The sequence below is a fragment of the Mus caroli genome, unplaced genomic scaffold (genome assembly GCF_978045245.1).
Source record: "Mus caroli unplaced genomic scaffold, Mus_caroli_1 scaffold_7, whole genome shotgun sequence".
Classification (NCBI taxonomy): domain Eukaryota; kingdom Metazoa; phylum Chordata; class Mammalia; order Rodentia; family Muridae; genus Mus; species Mus caroli.
In genome coordinates this window covers 54,996,545-55,013,256 of record NW_028227262.1, presented here as the reverse complement: position 1 = coordinate 55,013,256, position 16,712 = coordinate 54,996,545, and the positions used below count along the sequence as shown (strand labels likewise).

The following is a 16,712-nucleotide window of genomic DNA, read 5'->3' as shown; positions in this document are numbered from 1 at the left end:
AAGCAGCCCTCACCTGTGCAGCCTGTGGTCCTTTGAACTCAAACTGAGAATCCTGCTTTGGTTTGGTGGTGGTCCTGCCAAAATGAGAGACACAAATATAACAGCAATCCAAGGGGAAAAACAAGAAAGAAAAATCAAAGACTGCCCTTCCTCAGGTGGGACCTACTTTATCCCTTCAACAAGGCAGACAATGACAAAGAACCCAAGCCACCTCTGACCTTGTTTCCTGGGTCCCCTGCTGAGAGGGGGCATGAGTGGTGGTGATGGTGGCAATCTTCTCAGCATTAGTCAGCAGCGTGGCATTTGAGGACTCTGTAGGGCAGAGCATAAAGACATGAAGGTCTCTGAGAAGACATCCAACAACTGGGAGGCATGCAGAAACCCTGGATCTAGAGCCTGACTTCCCTGCCTCCATTTCAAATAGTTGACTGAAATTTCTAGACAATCAGGCAAACAATGATTCCCTCCTGAGGACTACATATACTGCACTACTCTCTTCCCCACCTGACAGGTCCCCACCAATGCAATGTAGCTTACAGGGATGCGTCACTCCTGCCGTGACACAGAACGATGGCAGGAGCCATCAAAATACTACACCACATTGAAGCTCAAGAATTTTATAGGGTGATGATAAATGGCTTTCCTAACAGTTCTTGCAATTTATCAGCTATATTTGATTGAGTCTGTTTGATCTCCTCATGTGCATACTAGCATCTGAAACGCTGGACCATCTTACTAAACACATGTAAGTGCTATCTGCTCTCTTCCCCAGTGGAGCCCAACTGCAAACATGGGACTCTTGACAAACCTCACTTAGTATCTCTCATGAAAGATTCATTCTGAAACCTGCATTAGAAATAACCAGTGTTTATAAATATAAGCCACATAAATCATAAAGCCACCTTAATGTAACGAATACAATCACATTCATATGTAAATTGACTTTCTTCTCCACTTATCAAATTCAAAAGCAACTAAATTAATCTCTAGAAGGTTGGAGGTACGGAATCTGAAAATCCGACGAGAACCATGTTCAGCACACCCACGAGTACGTAAGGTCTAATCACTTGTTAGCGGGGGCGAATCATTCTCTATCTACTAATCATTTATTAGTCCTCTCGTTAGAGCAAGCCAGGCAGCAGCCAACCGTGTGAGCAAGCCCTACTCTCGGTGTTATTTTAACCTGACTCTGGATGCTCTTTCATCAGGACAGTACTCACTCACTGTGGTTGTGATGGCCTAGTATTAGCCTGTATAGCCCACTGAATTCGTGGGGCACCTGGGAAACTCAAAGTTCCCACAAGCCATGATCCACAGCAAACAGTTTAGCATTTGCTGAATGCAAATATCCATCTACCAGGTACAACAAGGTTTCTGTGAGAAAATATTTAAGTATTCTAAACCTAGAACCCTGGAATACATCTTTCTCCATTACATTCATGGAACAAAAGACAACCCGTTATCCCAGCCAATGGTGGTCTGCCTTCTGTTTGCATTCCTTAGCATGTACTCAGCTTGTATCTAGCTTCCTAGAGCTTTATTTTTTTGTTATATACCGCAAGTTTTGAGATTTCAGACCCAGACTCAGGTCACGGCTTCCCCCATCAATTTGGTTCGAGCCTTATTTTTCTTATTTGGTAAAAGGAGCTCTACCCTGTCTTGTGGATGAAGGGACAGAAAGTGTTTTGTAGACTACCTGGCACATATGCACTGGGTGCCCAGAGTACAGCTGCTCCACCTTTGGGCCTTACTTTCTAAGGGGGATCCTTGAAGTTGTTTAAAGTCTCTGGAAAATGACAAATATGTTTTTCTTTTTCTTTTTTAAAACAGTTTCTCTAGTATACGCCAAAGCTTATTATTATTCTTACAGTCAGGGCACAGACTCTAACTGGAAGCAGAGAATTGCTTCTATATCCTAGTTACTTAGCAGGGCAGTGCTCTATATCATCTGTCCTTATCAAATATTTCTGTAGAGAGCAGGGAACGAATGTGTGGCCAGAAGGAACTGCCATGTGAAACAAAGGAGAATGTGCCGAGGCTAGGAGCATCTATTAGGCTGCTCTCTGTCTGGTGCGGTGACAATGTGCTCCGTGTCCTCCGAGTAGGGAGGTGGTGACATGTGCTCTGTGTCCCCTGAGGAGGTGGTGCTCAAGCTAGCTGGCAAGCTGACTGCCCAGTGGTTGCAAGGTCAGACTGCAGAGTCACACCATCATGTTCTGCATCCTAGGCTCTGCAGCTTACTGGATGGGGTTTAAACAAAGCGATGTAAGCACCTGCTGCCTCAGTTTTCTTATCTACATAGGAGGAACAACACAAGTCTTTAAGGACATTGGTGCAATGATTATAATTAAAAAGTAGGATAGTGCCTGACACATAAATATTAGTCAAAATAATTAGTCAAAATATTAGTCAAAATAATTATGTGAGGTATTACTTATTACTGCCATTGTCCTAAGAGCATATTGGTGAATTTTAATTACTGCTATCAGGAGACTGGAGGACCACTAGCTCATTTACATTACTTCCATATCAGGGCAGCTAACCTGGAGAACCACAGTGATAAGTCTAACTGGTATTACATAGAACAGATTCACTGTGCCAGTAGAAGACACAGGGATAGCACCTCTTGTCAATATGACTCACCGGAACACTTATGCCCATGGACACCGGGCTCTGAACACCCTTGATATTGCTCATCATCATTCATTGCATAAAGATGGTAAATTATGAGAATGGGCCATAGTAAATTCATTATTGAGACAACAAAAAGAATGTTTTCTTGTAATTAGAGTGATTATAAGTGCTGAATGAATTCCTTTAGAATGTCTGTGTGTTGTTAATCGCCAGTGTTTTCTGGGCACATCAAATCCTATTGTCAAGCAGATTTTCTATTCTGTTGTTTTCATGGTTTGACGGCACATGATGATCCTGCACTACATTTATAAATAGAATGTCATCAATAATTTTCCTTCAGTTCTTCACTTGGTGATGTCTCCCGATGCAAATTGTTTGGGTGTTGAAGCTTAACTTTAAGCATTTAAAACGCATTAACACTTAATATGCTGCTCTGAGTCTCATGAATTTTCCTCATCCTGTTGTTTGTGTTACTATTTATTTATAGTGTGCAAAATCAACACTGTACCTTGTAGATTCGTTATGATAGTCACCATTAAATATGATAATCAATTGCCACAAAGCAGGCAGACTCAATGAATGGCTCTCTTTACAGATGTGAATCTGAGGCACTGAAATGTAAAGAATACATTCAAGGTCTCCCAGGAAGCAAGAAGAGATGTTGGGAATTGAACCCAAGGTTTGCCTGCCTCACAGTTCATTTTCAAACTTATTTGTCTTATATGGGAATTATATTTATCAAGAAAACCACACCCAATTGGTACACTCCTTTCAAATAAGCAATACTTTAATTTTACTCCACGACTATGAGTAACTTCACTAATGACCATCAATGATTACTTAACATATAGCATAGTCTGTGCTGCCTACTGGATTTTACAGGCCATCTTCAGAGTACCAAAATAGTTTAAATAGGCTTGATTTCCAGTATGCTTTTATAATATCAATAAAGTTATACTTATTTTCTATAAACATTTAAGTCTTCATTTGGAATTAAACCAAAATTATATCTGCCAAAACACTGCCCAGCTTTCAGAGATACAGCCCACCATCAGAAATAGGTTATGGCTTTAGGCCCCAAACATGGCAAAAAGGTATCAAAGGGCAGAACCAGGAGCATGGGTTTCCCTGTCCTCTAACAGCTATGGTAGGAGGGCGTGTCACATTGCATATGACTGTCACCGCTCTCAGGTAATGAGCAGATTGGGCATTTCCATGACAAAATCTAGCGAGTGCCTATATCCTTTATTAAACAGCATTTATATCTACTTTCACTCCCCCTGAGGGATGAAGACGGATAATCCTCATTTTTCAAAGCAATCACACATCATGAAGAGCAAACCCTAGTTCTCAAGGCACAGTGGAGGGCTATGCTAAGCTCCTGACAGGAGCAACTACCTCAGGTTTCAACTTCCCTCCATGACAAATAGTTACTATACTAAATTCATTCCCATGCTAAAATTCTTATCTTCTCTCATGAAATGTATGCTAAAAAGCCAAGCAAGTCACCAAAGGATGCAATGGTTTTTTAAAACACCTTAACATGCTCACACATATGTACCAAGTATCTGAATACATTGCAAAACCTGAATCCCATGTATACATGAAAGCTGTTGGGAGCCTTTTGCTATCCTCCTCCTTCTCCCAAGGAAGCAACAGACTCAGGATTGCTAAGCTCTGTCTTCTCTATACGTAAATACTTTGAATAACAGTGAAATGAAATATTAGTTCCATGTTAAGCATATACATATTTTTATTGTCTTAAACTGATTCCACATTAGCTAAGCTCAGTTAAGTTCTACTTTGCCTGATTAAAGTCTTACTCCCACTTAAACAGGCATTTCTATGCAATACAAATATACTTTGATTCTGAAAATTCAAGCTCAGATTCAGTATGGTTAGCTATCTTCTGGGCCTTTCTGGGCTGTCATTATATATTTAGTTAACCCCTGCTTATATACCCTGGCAGAGGCCCTTCCTCTACTCTACCACCTATCTTGACCACTACCATATAAAAGGCAGAGAGGAAAGGGGTGTGGTCTGCATAGATCTACAAAGATAAAGGCAATGTCCTAGAGGTTTACTGGACAGATGAGGAAGGGGGAAAATAGAGTCAGGGAGACCAGAGAAAGACTGAGGTATCTAATGACAGGAACAGAGAACCAGGCAGCAGGAGCTGAACAATTCATCTAGGGGTGTGGTTCATGTCTGTAATCCCAGCACTCAAGAGGCTGAGGCAGGAGGATCTCAAGCTGGAGGCAGCCTGGGCTATACCAAGAGACCTTGTCTGCAACAAAAGAAATAAACTAACCAAACCAAAGATGTGCATCCAGGGGATGCTTTTAAGCATTGCCCAAATAAAAAATAAGGTAAGAGGTCATTATGTGCAGGCCCAGGGTTTCTGAGGCATGGGATCACTATGGTTAGGAATTTCTCTTTGTAGGTGCCATCAAATAACGGGGCTTCAGGCTATTTAGTACAGTGAACATTCAAATGGAACATCTGAAAGAGACCAGAGTTCCCTAGCCTGAAGAGCTCCCCCTTCACCCCACAAACCTGTCCTACAACTATACACAGAAGAAATGGAACCAGCAAGCTTTCTCCCCATCACCCAGTAATGGCTACTCTTTTTTATATGCTTGCAAAATTCTCTGGAATCTAACTCCCTCGGGCTTCAGTTTCAGACCCTTTATTGCAGGAACATCACACGTTCCTCCCTACCAGGTGTGACTGCCTTCACCCAGCACCTGACACCACACCATCACTTAAGTATCTGGCAGAGAGTTTTATTATCATGGCAATGCTTTCCTGAAACATCATGGATAAAATCACATTCTTAAGAGAATACATTCTGCCTTAAAAAAAAAAATCAATCATGCCATATTTTTATTAACTTTGTTTACTATCTTCTAATCAAAGTAGGATATAAGTGTTAGTTTTTAAAGGGCCTCTTAACTGCCAGTTATTAGTGGACATTCTATATCTATCTATCTATCTATCTATCTATCTATCTATCTATCTATCTATCTATCTATCTATCTATTATCTATCAAATCATCATTGGTGTTCAGGTTTTAGAAGGTTTATTGTATACTATTTAATCAAGTTGATTCCCAGTATACACGTCGTAGTACAAGTGGCCTCTCCTGACTTCACTTTCTCCAGGTGCCTGCTTTAAGGAGTTGCTCCCCCTGCCTGAGTCACTCTCCTCACATCTTGCCTGCCCAGTGTGGTGTCACTAAGTTACTTCTTCTCCTAGTTCTTTGGGTTGGCACTAAGAGCTCCCTATGACATGTAAACCTATCTCTGTACTACCCTTTGGCTCTCTGAACCATTTCCCCTCTTTTTGTCTGGCTTCCCTTATGTGTTTCGTTTAGAATCTAGGCTCTGCCATTTTGTGATCAGTTTTGTAAATTGCGGTAACTTTCCAGAGAGGCAAATTAGTGAAGTAGCCCTTGCATCAGAAGGTAAATTACAAACCATGCATTTAAAGAAGGTGACACATACAACCACTTAAAGAGCTACATGTTGCCCTCCACAATGGGCAAAGGGTATTTCGTAGGACAGAGAAAGCTCTCTGCTCTGAGAATACACAATTTTTAAATCGTGTCTAGTTTGAAATCTACTGAAAAGCTCCATCTTTTAAATAGTATCATTTTCCTACCAACTGGCAGATAGAATATTCATTTAAAATAAAATGTCCGACTTTCTAGATCTATGGCATACTGTTTTTCATCTCGGGAAGCACTCATACATTTTAGAATGTAATTTATTTTATAGCATGCATGGAAATAATGGGGGAAAACCAACTAAATGTTTTTGAATAAGTATTAGTTTCTTCCTAACATAAGGCTAAGGCTGGCTTCGTGAGACCAATTCTCGGGCTTTAAGTGTACAAGCTACCTCCCCTTACCAATATCAGCACATCAACTTCATTTCTGCAAATATGAACGCTGGTATTTTATACTAAGTCACTTTTCACTGTGGGGGCTGCTCTGTGTCCTGTGGGATGGTTAGGAATATCCCAAGCCTTCATCCATAAGAGGACACTGTACACACTGCAGGCATAGCCAACTGCAGAATGGCCACGGGTGGAAAAAGAACCAAATAAAAGGACCCAAGTAAACAAGGGTACTTCCAAGTTTAATGTACATGACCTGTCAAACATATCGACATCCAATCTTTCAAACCAAGTAGGCTATGGCCTAGGAACTGGTCATTAAATCAAAAGTATTGATATTTCCTCTTATTTTGAAAAAAAAAAAAAAACAGTTTTGCCTCTGCATTGCTGTTAGCTAAGTTTTGTGATGTCACATTTCAGTGATTGTTGGAAAAAAAGAAAATGTAAAAAAAAAAAAATCAAAACCTTTCAGCTACCCTATGAGTCTGTCATTACTCCCCACAGCCAAGTTTTCCTATAGCTCTGAAGACAAGAAGAGCAAGGGAAAAAAGAAACAGAGAAAGCTGGAGATTTTACTGTGTGCATTAAGGTGGGATGACCAGGCTAGAGGATTAATTAGTCAGAGAGTGAGAAGGAGTTTAGTAACAATGGCTCTGGTTCGTCTGATAGGCATGTTCAGTTAGGGATGGATAAAGCTGCCTCTACATCAAAATCAAATGTTCAGTTACTCACGGACAAAAATGGGGGAAGATGAGAGAGAGGAAGGGAAGGAGGGAGGGAAGGAGGGAGGGAGCTAGAGAGAGAGGGAGAGATAGATAGATAGAGATAGAGATAGATAGATAGAGATATAGATAGATAGATAGATAGATAGATAGATAGATAGATAGATAGATAGATAGATAGATAGATATGGGTATACTTTACCATCCCCGGGGATGATGCGGAGAGTCACTGTGTTGCCCGCTTCTTTGATTAGGTTGACAATGTCAGAATGGGATTTGTTGGTGATGGAGCATCCATTTACTGCCAAGATCCGGTCTCCTACTTTCAGCTTGCCACAGCGGTCAGCAGGGCTCCCCTCAATAATTCGACCTATTTTGTGAGGCATAGCCACACATGCATTGCCTGCTTTGGTATTGAGTTTTCATTTTTTTTTTTTAAGTTATGTGGGAATATAGTGAAGGGAGGAGAAAAGGGTTGAAAAGGGAAAGAGAAGGTTAAGTGTTAATTAATTAAAGCATCAAGCAAATGTTATTAAAGGAGAGCGTTGTGCTGATGGTCAAAACATTGGCAATACTCAGGGTGTCTAAAAAGCCACAGCCCCGAGTCTACAGTTCAAGGTCACAGTCCTTTTTACTTTAAAATGATGGCAAAACCCCAGATTCTCTCCTTAAAACAATTAGAATTTGGGGTATTTGACAACTTGAGTCTTGAAACCCCAAAATAACTTGGTGGCCATTGGTTTATTTTGGGGCTGTACATATAAACCCCAGAGCTGGGGTGGATGCTTTTATCCATTCTGTCTTCCTGCCACTTCATTTTGCCAACTGTTATTAACGCTTCTGCCAATGTTTTGTTCTTTCTCCATTTACAAAAATAATCACTGGGCTTCTGGGGAGGTTAAGAGTTGGCTAGCATTAAAAGTTCAATGTGAAAACACAGAGTGGAGCGACACCTTTGCTCTATGTACGCTGATGGAAACTTTAGGAAAGGCATAAGATAAGCCAGGAGAGCACCAAGACAGACACTTAGGGATCCATGTTCAGTCAGCCCAAGTCAGGAGCTCTCAGGGAGGCCCTGGTGGGCTCATTAGCTTGGAGCCTCTTCCTGCCTCACAAGCAAATGCCCTTAAAGGGACATAGTGAAAATCTAGCACCTACTCATGCTGAGGACAGCAAAGCAAAGCTTGCCTCAAGTCATCCCCTTGCTCTTTTCCTTTAATCATCTGTGTTGACTCATGGACTTACAGGCAGACATAATAGGATATGAAACAGGGTGGAAGGGATCTGCAGGTTTATTGCATGCTTGAGCCACTCTGCAGGGCAAGCTGTCTTTGAGGGGTGCTCTGGTATAACCAGGTGCTTGTGTGTTGAGTTCCAATGTGTGCCTGCTTTGTTTGTTTGCTTTTGACACAGGGCTTTAGTGTTGAACCTGGATGTCCTGGAACTAGCTCTGTAGACCAGGCTGGCCTCTAACTCAAGAGAAATCTGTCTGCCTCTGCCTCCTGAGGGCTGTGCCACCACCACCTGGCTGAGTTCCAATGGTTTTTATGCAGACTTTTAGAATTTGTCTTCTCAGAATTATCAAAACAGCGACACTGTTGGGCCACCTTTTGGAAATGGTGACAAAATTAATACAGGGGTGGGGTGGGGGTGGGGACAACAGAGTCAACTGTGCAGACTCCTTCACTATAATTCTGACCTGAAGGGGAAACTATCTGAAAAACACACTGACTCCTTCAAATCTGAATGGAGGGAGGAGTTGACTGAGTCTGTGTCACTAAGTGGAATGCCAAACTCAAAGAATTTTAAAAAGCCAAGTGAGCTGTTGTGAATGCAGGCAGGAGGTGCAGCGGAAGGGGTCCACATGGGACCAAGGTCCAAAGAAAATGCAGCTCGGCTCTAAGGCCAACCTGCAGGACAAGGATCTCAAACAGCAGGCATGAAGAAAGGCTCTGCATAGCTCAGCAGTCTCGCGCAAGGTGTTAGGGAAAAGTTCAATTTGTTGATTGTAAGAACCCAAGGAAAATAATCAAAAGATCCAACCGTGAGTGAAAACGTTCAATACTCTTCATCCACACTGACAGAGCCTGTCACTTGACTGACAGGGCCTGTCACCTGACATACCTGCGTTTTCTTGCTGGAGCCTGAAAACAAGAACTACGGTACACTGGGGTACACTGGAGATTTGGGGGGTAAAACAACTTGGGATTCCCTTCCCCTGTTTCTGGTTATCTTTAAAGTTGGCAGAAAACTCTTTGGGGGTAATTTAAAAAGCAAAGCAAAATAAAACAAAATTAAAAACCGGTGCCTTGATGGTGGATCATGCGTTGGGCCATGCCGTGATGACTTGATCTTCGCAGCGCAGAGGAGCATGGTTAGTAATGGGTGTGGTTACTGCAGTCACACATGGGCAGACCAGGCTGAATGTCCCCTTTAGCAAGAAGCAACTTATCAAGACTAACTGGAGACAGAGTGGGTTCTATTGGCTCAGAATGTTAAAAGGATGTAGCCCTTTGTTGACCTCAATGAGTTGCCTCTGGCCACAAGGACCTATGGGGTTGAGCCATTTGAGAGAAAACTGAAGCCTGTATCATTACTTTTCCTATCTCCTATCACTTTCCAGTGTGCTCTGGAGATGACAAAGGACTGAATCAGAAAGGATTCAGGAAGGAGGGGCACACCCACTGCAACAGGAGGAGACTCAGAGATTCAACTGGTTTCCTGTTTGCCTTTGTGAATCCACCCAGGAGAGGTTAATATTTGGAGAAGATTACAAAACATTATCCATACTTCAGTAAAACCCAAGACCTGAATAAGACCCCAAAATCAAATGACTCTGCGTTTAGCTAGATTCTAAAGCAACAATAGAGGGTCATTTAAAACTTCAGGCAGCATTCAGGTTGGGACAGAGAAAGGCCATATGAGATGGGGGGAGATTCATTTTCTTACTTTCTACACCTCTGCTTTCCCTAGGCATGCTTACCAACATCTGCTGCTTTTAAAAATCCTTAGGACTTTCTGAGGCCATTGTTATTAATATCTTCTACTTAGGAACTTTCTCAGGTCTTTCGCTAGCAACCATTGTATAATCCTTTATCCTACCCAGGGGCAGCTATTCAAATCTGACATAAGGTCTTCTGTGTACCTGAAGCTGTGCACGGCCACACATTTAGAAAGAAAGCTAAAAGCGGGCAGTGGGGAAGGGGACCCAACAAAACCTACCAAATAAACTTCACCTCCAACTATGACTTTAATGTATGAAGCGAAAAAGCGTTCAGGCATTTCTGCTGAGAGCTAAGCTCAGAGCCACTGTCAGGGCAGTAAACTTCCTAAACTGGGAATCCATCCTGGACCCTTTCTAGCACTCACCGAAGGTTGTGCCCGCTTCGGGCCTGCTCACAGAGGACACGATGACAAACCCGAAGCCCTCGTTCTCCCCACGCCGAATCTCCACATCATAGGGCTGTAGCACAGCGCTCACCACACCGCTGCCCCCGCCGCCACCACTGCCAATGCCACTGGTGCTGCCGCTGCCGGAGCTCACAGTGTTCAGAGAGTTCTGGCTGCCTTGCGGTGTGCGTTTCTCCTCCGTCAGGGACGCGGGCTGGTTGCTACTGTGGTGTGATGAGGCTGGTGAGGGCACCTCATTCTCTGCTTTGGGGACTGCAAGAGAGATGTGTGTCTAAACCATTTGATTCCCAGAAGAGGAACCCTTCCTCTTCTGGGAACCACACTTCCAACTTCCCCGCCTGTAAAAAAAAATCAAGACGCGAGCGATCCTTGCCTCGACTCAGAGAACTGCCACACAGGCATGAAATGCAGCCTTGCTGTGGAAACGTTAACAGTCAGGCTCTAGGAAGGCAGACGATACACACTGACTCCCAAAGAGGACTCCTAAATAGTCCTGTATATAGGAGGTAGATGGTATTTACAGGGTAGACAGTACAGTGACAATATCCATAATGCCATTCAGTCTACAGCCACATCCAGTTCTGAATTTCTCCTGTGTAGGAAGGAATTGTGAGAGGCCTCTTGTATGAGCTCTGCCAGTGAAGGCAAGGATTGTAGCTCCACAGGCTCCCTGACTCGCAGATCTCCCCTCCTCCGCCTCCTGTCATGTTTGCTCAGTGTTTACTTCTTCATTGGGCAGGAGGCTGTGAAGGGTTGTACCTGTAAGACTCACACAGATGGATTCATGAGGAGTCATGGTAGGCACACTTAACTGCTCTCCCCGGTTCCCAGCTGTAAACATCTACTCCAAACACAGAGCTAGAGGCACTCACTGGCTTCCTTCCAACCTCAGTCAGCTACTGAGGAGAACATTCTTAGTCCACACCCTAGGTGGAACCAGGTACCAAAAGGAGTGTGTGCTGCTGCAGGCTGTGCCTGGGACTACCTTTATCCACACAGCTTTTACTTTCATAGATGTTCTTGATTATGGGAAGCACAAATGTTACAATCTGACAGTCGCTACATGTAACTCAGGTGTATGGTCACGCAGTTACAGAATTTCATCAGCTTTCCCACGGGAAGCCCTCACCATTGAAGAACAACTCTCCGGTCCTCCCCCTTTCTGCTTGCTATCTGTTTACCTGCTTTCACTTAATATGATGTCTGTAAAGGACCAACATGCTAAAAATCCCATACGTTTAAGTCTTTCAAAGTAAACCTGAAATAATAGAGTGAAATTTACATTGTCTTGCTACTACTTTAAATCAGGGAAATCAAATAGTTTTCAAGTCATCTCAAAACTCAAACCAAACTAGCTGACTGCCACCAGCTGCATGGTAAAAGAGCTTTGGTGGTCTGGAATGAGTTCTAAGGACACAATCTGTGGTGGAGTGAGACCGTTTTCAATGGCTGCCATTAGACTCTTATATTGGCATTTAATAACATCATATTGTAATTACTTATATGTCACTTAAAGTAAGCTACAATAGTATTTTTTTTAAGGGCCAATTAATTTGATCTGGTAGGTAACTGCTACTCTGATATTATGACTACAGCGAACTCACAGGCTTTCACATCATACTTGTTCAGTAAATCAACTGACGCCATGGTTAACCATCCTCTTCTGGAGTCTGCCATACCGGCTTTGAGTACAGGCTGGATGCAAAGGTGAACTGGAAAGACATATGCTTCAGGAAAGAACAGATATGTGGCAGCTTTCTTAAAGTGGCAGAGTCAGAGACGGAAGTACGCTCCGAGGCACAGGCGTGGCGGGAAGGGGGTGCTAAAACCGGAGAGCATTTGGAGAAGTGTTCTTTGTGAGTTGATCCTGAAAGGGTATTTTAAAAATTGCAGAGGAAATCAGGGATTCCCTAGAACCAGCCAGCTCCTTGGCTTTCCAGTGAAGGACAAAGAAAAGCCTTGAGGGGCAAAACAAGAGCAAGGTGCTGGGTGAGGGCGAGCTCATTTCGCAGCCCAAACCTGGCTTCTGTTCTTTGCATCCCGAGCTGACCTTTTCTCACTTTCCTGATGGGCTCTTGAGAGGATTATCACCTAGTGAAGAGGAAGTCTGAGTTCTGGTTGCTGAGGGGGCAAGAGGCGGGAGAATGTATGGTCAACTAGCACTCTCTGGATGTCTTTCTGTATCATATGCAAACAGCATATTAAACTACATCTGAATGACAGCAGGGCTGGAGAGAAAGAAACCATCTGGAAAGTCTGAGCTCGATCACATTTGCAAACATTTGCTAAAATAGAAGCTTGAGGAGGCAGACGCAGACAGAGCACGGTCTGGAGGAATGAATGAGAAACATACCGGCAAACACCACTTTCCGCCTCACTGTGAGATTGACATGGCCTTGCTTGGCAGCTTGTTGCATAAGCTGGACCACGAGCTGGTGTGATTTCCCAATTACTGGTGTCCCATCCACACAGATTAATTCATCTCCAGACCTCAGGCGGCCGTCTGTGTCAGCAGCACCCAGCGGTACGATGTGACCGATATAAATCTGTTGAGTAATCAGATGACGGGTGAAACACTGCCCTGTGTTGGGTTTACTATCAAGACTGATGGCCCATGCATCTCTAAAAATAAATTCAGTTTACTCATATCCACATGCATCCCACAAACAATTACTGAGCACCTACTGTGTATAAGGCATTGTGCACCTACTGTGTATAAGGCATTGTGCCAGGTCCTGTAGCAGTTTGTGGAAAGAGTAACTATTTGTTACAGGGCTCTCTGAAATAGATGCATCTGTGGTCTGTCAATCATGTATTTTTCTTCTACTCTGGGAAAACGACCACTTTATTTCCTTACATGAAAGGCTTTTCCTCATTTCCTGTTGATTCAAGAAACTCACTTTCATTGCACCCCACTAATTATATTGACACTTCTTCTCTTAAAGGGTCTAGTACTGTCTGCTTAGCAGTAGAGCATTTCACTAAACAGTATAAAAGGAGGGGAAAATGAAGCAGTCTGGCCATCTTTCAGGACCATAAGGCAGAGGAATGCTTATATCCAACTTCTTGAAGTTTCACCATTCACTAAATGTGAGTTTAAATATTGGTGTGTGGCTTTGCCTTCTCAGTAGACAATAATGCTATCCTTTCCTTTACATGACATTTAGAGTTTAGAAGGTACAGGAAAAAAAGGATGAAGGACTTAGGTTGTGTCAGACCCTCCATTTATACTACCTCTGTGACCTTGGGCCAGTTAATTAATCTTTCTGGGGCTTTTATTTTCTGGTTTGAAAAACAGGAATACATCCTGGATAACGGAGAGAACAGGTGCTAGAAGTCTTTAGCGAGCACACCACACACACAGTAACTGCTCCAGGAATAACAGCTTTTATTCCAAAGGGACAAGGCTTCTTCTCTTTTGTTTTCCTTGCAAAGGACGTTGTGACGTTAAAGTCAACTTACTCTAAGAGACTGAGGCCCAGGGAGGAGACTTGGTGTTTCTACATCACTGTTCAGGGTCCTTTTTCTGTTCTTTAAAGACAGGGTGCCATTTTCCTGAACCAGTACTGCTGCCTAGGGAAGTTCCCTCTGTGCTCTAGTCATTTACTACACAGACCCCTCCCGATACTGTCTACTCAAGTATACGTACACCCTCTCCCTGTAGCACATGCCTCAGAGCTTTGTTAGGATGCTCAGTTTGCCCTTTGTTTTCCTTCTGTGTGTGTGTGTGTGTGTGTGTGTGTGTGTGTGGACAGCTGCTCAAATTCCCCAGCACACACAAAAGCTGTACAGAACATTACTTTCCTTCTTCCTCAAGACAAACAACAACAACAACAACACATGCAGCTCCACAAAAAGCCAGTCTGAGATCCATACTACCCAGCATGAAAGAGCCCAGAGCGACAGCTAGCTGGATTCCTATCTTGGTGATCTGTCATTGCTGCGGCTTTCCTTTGAAGCCTTAGCAAACAGCACTGGGGAAGGAAACAGATAAAAGACTCACGGGTTCCCCTGGTTCATTTCCACCCAGAATCCTAAATCCAAATCCGGTTTCTTTTCTCCAGAGGAAGATGTCCTGTTCCTGGTAATCTGGAACTGCGGAGAAGGAAGAAGGGAGAAAGATCATTTCACTAATAAAAGGGATCAGGTGTCTAAGATGAGTACAAACAGGACCAGGATGGATGGTGTATGCACAGATAAAAGCGTCACAGGCAACTAAAGAAAAGGTCATGGCTGGGTGACAACAAGGGGCACAAGTAAGTAGCAGGGCCAGTCAGCTCTTCAGTTCTCCAAAGGACTATGGAGCACATGATAAATTCCTACTTTAGCTCACACCATCATGGACAGATGAGCCAGGAGTCAGAAAGGGCCTCTCTTCCCAGCATTGCTGCAACAGGAATCAAGTAAATTAAATCACCATGTGTTGCACTACAAAGCAAGCATCCACGAATAAAATCCCCTGTAGTGAGCCTCTCTATGGAGAAGACATAGGCTCTATAGTTTGGAATATTCCTTTAAATGATTTGTTATCTTACTGAGAGGATAAGTATTGTGGCTTGGGCTAAAGAGAATCTCTAATTAATTTTTAATTATTTTCTTTTCTCCTATCATAATCAAGACCAGTGACACCAGTAATTTGAAACGAGATCAATTTTGTGAGGAAAAAAAAAATGTTACTTTAAAGGGCTATGGGATGCACAGCTTGAAGGTATACTGTTCGTCTAGCCTTCCCCAAGCCTTGGGTTTGATCCCTGGGACCATTACAAAACAAAACAACTCTAGGACTGGTAAATAGAGTTTAATACGATTTTAGTCCTATTACCCCTGAGTTGTCAGACTTTGTCCCTAGGGTCGAGTGAGGACAGAATCTTCTGAGCAATTAACTGTGTCTCATTACTAAATTACAACTTTCCCTTAATTTACCTATGGTATTGGAACATTATATGTAATAACTCATTATTCGATAACTTGCTACTTTATGTCTAACACTCAGTAATGACCTAGTGCTTTAAAATGAAGCTCTTGATACACTCTAGCAAATGCTTCTTGTGCATGAGCTCATTCTATACAACTGCACTGTCACTGCCCTGAGACAATACAAGTGGTTACTTTGATGCCATTCTAATTGAGTATTTAAGGTACATGCAAAGTGTGTACATATTTACAGTCTATAAAGTGATACAACTTTTAGTTAAAGAGAATAAGTTATAATTTAGTTGCAGTGAATCCTGAAGGGGCATTAAATTACCACCACACATTCTTATTTGTTTCATTAATTATATTTTGGGCTGTAGGAGTATCCAGGCCTGAGATTTTTAATTCTCATCTTCTCTAATTTTGTATGATGGGACAGGAAAGATGAAAATGGTGGCTTAGATTTCACATTGGGGAGAACTGTTCCATTTTAGTGCTTTGTCTAGAGCCTAAGATGCATAGAAAATGAATCATCCAAGGGGAACAAGACAAATACGTAAGTACAAGGCACAGTGTACTTGCTCACACGTGGATATTTTGCTTGAGCTACTTTAACACTGGGGCTCTACCTAGGTGTGTGAGTCTAGTTCTTTTATTATAAATGCTGAGGTTAACTTGTTAACTTGTAAAATGCCAAGGAAGGTAAACCCAGCTATACCACGGAATTCCTACTGAAACCATTAGAGACAGATATTTCCTTGAACACATTATATATACATACATACATAATTCATTTCTGTGTGAGTAGCTTAGTAGACGATGCTTGCTGTTAATTGCCCCATTGAAATAACAAGCAAACTCAGAGGGTATTCTGTCTTTTGGGTTATACAGGGAAGAAAACTAGTATCCCAAAAGGCCACTGGTGATTTTCAGCCAGTATAGTTGGCTGCTGGAGCTTTCTGTGAGCAATTAAAGAACCTCTGCAAAGGCCTTCAGCCCAGAACCTTTTTCCTTCAGCATCACATAACACACTGTCATACACTGTCATTTCTCCATCCTACAGGGACAAAAAAAAAAAAAAACAAACCCAAAAAGCAAAACAAAACAAAAAGTAGCTCCTTCCTGCTTTA

The 16,712-nt window shown here is 42.6% G+C and overlaps 1 protein-coding gene across 25 annotated transcripts in view; it reads right to left on the bottom strand.

Annotated features, from left to right (window-relative positions):
* Magi1 (membrane associated guanylate kinase, WW and PDZ domain containing 1) overlaps positions 1 to 16,712 on the bottom strand; it is a 623,637-nt gene that overhangs the window by 11,094 nt on the left and 595,831 nt on the right. For 11 of the 25 annotated variants that reach the window (XM_085840252.1, XM_085840269.1, XM_085840249.1 and 8 more), the window contains 6 exons: positions 14,672 to 14,763; positions 13,022 to 13,214; positions 10,627 to 10,920; positions 7,460 to 7,663; positions 219 to 312; positions 14 to 74 (listed from right to left, as the gene is read on the bottom strand). In XM_085840252.1, the coding sequence (XP_085696378.1) occupies positions 14 to 74; positions 219 to 312; positions 7,460 to 7,663; positions 10,627 to 10,920; positions 13,022 to 13,214; positions 14,672 to 14,763 (938 nt within the window). The remainder of the gene's footprint in view (positions 1 to 13; positions 75 to 218; positions 313 to 7,459; positions 7,664 to 10,626; positions 10,921 to 13,021; positions 13,215 to 14,671; positions 14,764 to 16,712) is intronic. The other 14 variants (XM_085840254.1, XM_085840251.1, XM_085840258.1 and 11 more) reach the window with 3 other exon arrangements.